At 59.3% G+C, this 6,000-nt stretch overlaps 1 protein-coding gene across 1 annotated transcript in view; it reads left to right on the top strand.

Annotated features, from left to right (window-relative positions):
- CACNA1B (calcium voltage-gated channel subunit alpha1 B) overlaps nucleotides 1–5,471 on the top strand; it is a 196,237-nt gene extending 190,766 nt beyond the window's left edge. Inside the window, exons 43-47 of the mRNA XM_039220724.1 lie at nucleotides 979–1,114; nucleotides 1,268–1,384; nucleotides 2,533–2,740; nucleotides 2,993–3,237; nucleotides 3,613–5,471. Coding sequence (XP_039076655.1) covers nucleotides 979–1,114; nucleotides 1,268–1,384; nucleotides 2,533–2,740; nucleotides 2,993–3,237; nucleotides 3,613–4,143 — 1,237 coding nt within the window. The 3' untranslated portion in view covers nucleotides 4,144–5,471. The remainder of the gene's footprint in view (nucleotides 1–978; nucleotides 1,115–1,267; nucleotides 1,385–2,532; nucleotides 2,741–2,992; nucleotides 3,238–3,612) is intronic.
- The last annotated feature ends 529 nt before the right edge of the window (nucleotides 5,472–6,000 follow it).

The raw sequence follows: 6,000 nt of genomic DNA on the forward strand, positions 1-6,000 counted from the left end.
AGGGCCAGCAGGGTCCCCATGTCTGCTAACATCCCACTGGCCAAAGCAAACCAGTGGCCAAGCCCACAGTGGGACACGGGCTGTGCATCACCCAGCAAGGACTGAGGTGCGAGGCCTATGGCAGCCTGGGCATAGCATGCATGGTGAGAGCTCCCGATATCTTCCCTCTCTCCTGGACATGTTTTGGACCTTCTTTTCTGGAGCCTTGTTGTGAGTCATGGAGTGTTAATCAGATAGGTTTTGCCGAGGGATAAACTGCCATAACTTAGTGGTGTGTAACTTCTCACATTTAGGGGCCAGCTTGGCAGCTCTTGGGTCCTGGGCCCTGGCTAGCCCTCCTGGGGCTGGTGGACCTACCTGATGTCTTCTCGGATTGTTCTCAGTCAGATTTCAGTTCAGGAAAAATGAATGTTACTTATTTTCATGGTTATAGTTTTTATAGAATCAGTTACCACTCCCTTTTATTGCAAGTGCAATCAGCCTGGACCAGGCAGTCGGGGCATTTACTTTGCCGTCTGATGCTGGTACGTGTGCAGCTGGTTTCAGGATGGAGTGACCTTGGGGATCACAAGGCCTGGAGGCCCAGCTTCCATTCTCCTGACTGGGCCTCCTGTCAGGGGCTTACTACTGTAGATCATGTACACATGTGGCCCTGTCCTTGCCAAGGACCATTCCTGCTCCCGTTACACATGGAGGATGTGAGGCCCCTGTCCAGGGCTGAGGAACCTGCTGGTTGTCCACAGGCCGGAAAGTGATGGGCCCAGACTTCCCTCTCTGCCCGCCTGCTCTGAGCCCTGGACCTGGGTCTGCATCCCTTGCTGAGCAGCCACCGGAGAGTGCCTGTACTCCAGGGGCTTCCTGTTTCTGGGATTCCTCCAGCCCAGAGCAGAAAGGGCCAGCGTAGGCTCCTGCCGGGTCGGAGCCAGGTCCTAGTGGCCCATAGCCTTCTTAGCCAACAGGACAGCCCTCTCTTCACAGACAAACCCAAGAAAGTGGCATCAAGGAGTCTGTTTCCTGGGGCACTCAGAGGACCCAGGAGGTACCCTATGAGGCAAGGACACCCCTAGAGCGTGGCCACTCTGCAGAGATCCCGGTGGTGCAGCCGGGAAAACCGGTGAGGACTCCCGGGGCTGGGTGGTCAGGCTGGGGATGGGAGATGATGAGACAGGGATGGTGGGAGATGGCAGGAATGGATGGGGGGGAGCTCGGGATGGGGGAGCAGGTGGGGGGGGGCAGTGGGTGCGACTGCGGGCTGCTGTATGCCCAGGCTGTGGATGTCCAGATGCAGAGCATGGCCCTGCGAGGTCCTGACGGGGAGCCCCAACCTGGGCTGGAGAGCCAGGGACGAGCGGCCTCCATGCCCCGCCTGGCTGCAGAGACTCAGGTGGGTGGCCTCGGAGGGCCCGGGTCGTGGGAGGGCTGGGGAGTGGGGGACGAAGAGACCTGGCATAGGGAGGGCTGGCGTCCCACGTGAGGCCTCCACACCTGCACTGCAGCGTGGACACTGTTAGCCCTGCTGTGTGCCGTGTGGTCCCAAGATGCTGAGCCAGAGTCCGCCGAGCCCTGACACGCGTCCCTACCGCCCGCCTGTGCTCAGCCTCCTGTCGTGGGACTGGGGCCTCCGCCCTCCTCTGTCCCCGTGTCCCTGACCCCGCCTTTCTCTCTGTCTCGAACATACCTCTCCCACCCCACCCCACCCCTTCCCCTTTAAACGCACACAGTGCCTCATACTTTGGCCCTCCCTATTCCCACTTCAGGCTCTGAGGACGACCTGCCCTGCCCCTTCTCTAGAGGGGGACGGCATCACCTCCCTCCTTGGCGCCTTCTGGGATGCTGTGGCTACGGAGCAGGAAGCTCCAGGGCAGGGGGGCTGTGGACCCTTTCCCAAGGTCTCAGGGAGGGGTCTGCAGACCTGAAGCTGTGTCGGGGGGGCCTGGTTTCACTTGCTTGGAGGGGGAAGGCCTGTAAAGGGGCATGACCTGCAGCCTGGGACCTTCGGTGTTTCCCTGGGGCTGACTCTATCCCTGCCTTCTTTTGTGATTCCGGATTCTGCAACATTTAAATTGATTTTCATTCTCGAAACTTCTCTCTGCCTCCCACTGGTGGTGGCTTGTGCCCTCTTCCCCTTCCTGATCCTGGCCAGCTGGGCATCCAGCTTGAGAACACCCAGCAGGGGCCGTGGATCAGCTCTTACTTGGAGGGCACATTCCCGCAGGTCCTGATTTCAGCCCAGGGCAGCAGCCTCATGGCCCCGGGCCAGCTGAGCCCTCACACTCCATCGCCCCTCAGGGTTCTTCCAGTCAGGTCCACAGCCTCCCTTTTCCTGGCTTCTTCCCTGTCCCCCCAGGGATGCTCAGGCCAACAGGCTGCCTGGGCCCTGCTCAGCCTCCCTGCTCTGGGAGAAAGGGTGGGCTTCGGTGGGGAGTAACTTTCCAGCGAGAGGGAATGTCATGGCTGCTGCCAGTCACCCTGGAGTCTGCCCCAGGCCCCTCTCACTGGCTGTGTCACAACCCACATCCTGCCCGCCAGCAGCCGGCCCCTGACGCCAGCCCCATGAAGCGCTCCATCTCCACGCTGGCACCCCAGCGCCCCCACGTGGCTCATCTCTGCAACGCTGCCCTGGACCGAGCCCCGGCCAGCCAGGCTGTGCCCCACCACCACCACCGCTGCCACCGCCGCAGGGACAGGAAGCAGAAGTCCCTGGAGAAGGGGCCCAGCCTGTCCGCAGAAACAGATGGCGGTGCGTGAGAGGGGTCCCCCAAGTGGCCAGGGCCTGAGGGCAGGGGTCTGAGACCTTGTTCCTTTCTTTGCCTCACGCACAAGCAACCCGGAATAGGGGGTGGTGAGTCCCAAGTCTGGGGACCAGGCAGGACCGCCCACCCACCTCAGCTCTTCCCCTGGGTCTCCCTGCTGGCCCTGAGGACCAAGTCTGGGGTGGGGGGTCTGTCTCCCCACCTGGCTCGCTGTGCTGATTTCTCCTCTTCCTGGCCAGCACCCAGCAGCGCTGCGGGGCCGGGGCCGCCCCCGGGAGAGGGGCCCGCAGGCTGCCGACGGGAGCGTAGGCAGGAGCGTGGCCGGTCTCAAGAGCGGAGGCAGCCTTCTTCCTCCTCCTCGGAGAAGCAGCGCTTCTACTCCTGTGACCGCTTTGGGGGCCGTGAGCCCCCGCAGCCCAAACCCTCTCTCAGTAGCCACCCCACATCACCGACAGCCGGGCAGGAGGCAGGACCCCCCAGACAGGTAAGACCTCCTCACAACCCTCCCGGGCCTCTGCTCTGAATCACCCGTCACAAATCTGCCCTGCCCCCTTCCTCACTCCATTCCTTCCCCACCAGCCCAGTCCTCTCGCCACCCCTCCCACAACTTCCCTGGTCTGGCCTTTGGTCTCTCCTCTCCCTGGACTGTGCCTGTCTCTTTGTCACCCACTGTTCCCTGACCACCACCCCAGGACTAACCGGCACCATCTGCCTTCCCCGCCACCGCACCGCTACCTGTCCCCTCCCCCTGCCAGGGTGCCTGCCCCTCTCCATGCCCCTCACCCTCACCTCCGTGGTTCTCACTTGCACTGGCCTCTGTCCATTTGATTTTTATTTGCTCTACTCTGTTTTCTTGTAGGGTGGTGGTTCAGTGAATGGGAGTCCCTTGTTGTCAACATCCGGTGCTAGCACCCCTGGCCGCGGTGGGCGGAGGCAGCTCCCCCAGACTCCGCTGACCCCCCGTCCCAGCGTCACCTATAAGACGGCCAACTCTTCCCCTGTCCACTTTGCTGGGGCTCAGACCAGCCTCCCCACCTTCTCCCCTGGCCGGCTTAGCCGTGGCCTTTCTGAACACAATGCTCTGCTCCAGAGAGACCCCCTCAGTCAGCCCCTGGCTGCCGGCTCTCGGATCGGCTCTGACCCTTACCTGGGGCAGCGTCTGGATAGTGAGGACACTGCCCGCGCCCAGCCTGAGGACACGCTTACCTTCGAGGAGGCTGTGGCCACCAACTCGGGCCGCTCCTCCCGGACTTCCTACGTGTCCTCTCTGACCTCCCAGTCCCACCCCCTCCGCCGTGTGCCCAATGGCTACCACTGCACTCTGGGACTCAGCTCGGGCGGCCGGGTTCGGCACAGCTACCACCACCCCGACCAAGACCACTGGTGCTAGCTGGCTGCACCGCCTCCACCACGCACCTGCTCAGCGGGCGCGTTCCAGTCGATGAGTTTTATCATCCATGCTGGGCTCCCAGGGACGCTCAGGGGCACCGATACAGGGGCAGCAGCCCCTGGGAGGAGGGGCCTCGCCTTTGGGGCCAGCTGAGGGGAGGCCCCGCTGCTCCCCCTGTCCCCTTTCACGCTGGACCAATTCCTAAAGCCCTTTTGGAGAGGGACATGGTTCTCTCTCTCCCCTTGTATGCTGCCTGCCTGGGTCTCATACCACAGACCCTACATGGGAAGTGGCTGCATGTGCTGAGTAGGACCCTGACAGTCTGAATCCTGTGTGATGGATCCCAGCATCTGGGGTGTGTGCCTAGAGCCATTTTTAGGAGGTCTGAATCTTGTGGAGGCCATCCTTTATTCAAGTGTGTGGTACAGAGGAGCCCAGCATGTCGAAAAGCCTGGCAAGACAAGACAGTTGACGGTAAACAGCAGCCTTGGGAGCCGGCCTTTGGCTCCATTCAAGTCTTGTCCGCGCCCACAGACACACACACACGTTTTGTGCGGCATTGCTCTTTGTACCTGGAACAGCAAATGGACACTAGAAATACACTCACACACTCTCTGTCCTCTCCCAGATGCTGTCAACCCTGACAGGGACCAAATCTGGAAACCATTCTTGCTGTTGGTTTTGGTTTTTAATCACGACACCCTTCCCTCTTTTGTCAATTCCATATACTTGACCTAGAAAAAAAACAGAAAAATGAGGAAGGAAATAGTAATATAACTTTAAAAATTTCAACTTGTAGGAAGCTCTCAGCTCTTCGGTGTGTGTGTGTGTGTGTGTGTGTGTGTGTGTGTGTGTGTGTGTGGCTTGTGCGAGGCAATGCTCTTGTGTCCAGCCTGGGTGGTCCCCCAGCGACCCCTGGCTCCTGCTGCTCTCGACCAAGTGCCTGACTTCCGAGCCCTCTCGTGCCAGGCTCCTGGGGGCGGTGACGTGAGGCCTGTGTGAAGCGTGGGTGGACTTTGTGGAAACCGTTCCAAATATCAACCAAGTAGAAAGCTGCTGTCAATGGAGAACACTCATATAACATCCAGGAGGAGGTTGTAGGTGGAAATGAAATGACCATTTCCCCATTTTCCTCCCACCAGTGGAAGAGTTTCCTGGGAAACCACAGAGCAGGGTAGAGCGTGTCCTTGTGTGTGGGGTTTCAGTTTGTTCTACATCTGAATCTCAGGGATGGGATGCCTTCCAAAGGGGGCATGATGTCTGTTGTCGTGAAAGTTTCTTTTCAGATAAGGCCAGAGAGAGGGAGAGGTGGTGGGAAGAGGGAGAATTGGGGGAAGTGGAATGGAGCCGTCGGGGCAGGAGCGAGGAGGGCCCGTGTCTGAGCAGATGCGGGCACTTGGGATGCCCTGACTGAAATGAGGCCCAAGCTCGGAGGAAGCGACTGGTGAAGGAGAACCTTGGGTACCGGGGCTCGGGTGGGAGTTCCCGAAGCCCAGCACTGTGTGTGGCACAAGGCATGGGAACACAGCAAACAAAAGAGAAATCCGATCTCATGGCTGCTCTCAAAAGGGAAAGACCGTAGTTAGGATGCTGTGCATGAAACACAGAGAACTTTTGTTTTGTGAAGAAAGGGAACATTTAGATGATTAGATTATGGTGCATCCTCCCTGTTTGGAAATGTCAGATGGTCTCTTTGCTGGATCATTTGAGTGTTCCATTGGCTTTCACCCCATGACTCACCTTAAAGAAACTTGGCCTGTGATGTGTGTGTGCGTGTCTGTGTGGAGGTGTGTCCCAGTGAGTGGATGTCGTTAACCCATAGGGCTATGCAACAAAAGACACACATTTAATAGAACT

Source organism: Hyaena hyaena, unplaced genomic scaffold (genome assembly GCF_003009895.1).
Source record: "Hyaena hyaena isolate Hyena2069 unplaced genomic scaffold, ASM300989v1 scaffold_911, whole genome shotgun sequence".
In the NCBI taxonomy this organism is placed as follows: domain Eukaryota; kingdom Metazoa; phylum Chordata; class Mammalia; order Carnivora; family Hyaenidae; genus Hyaena; species Hyaena hyaena.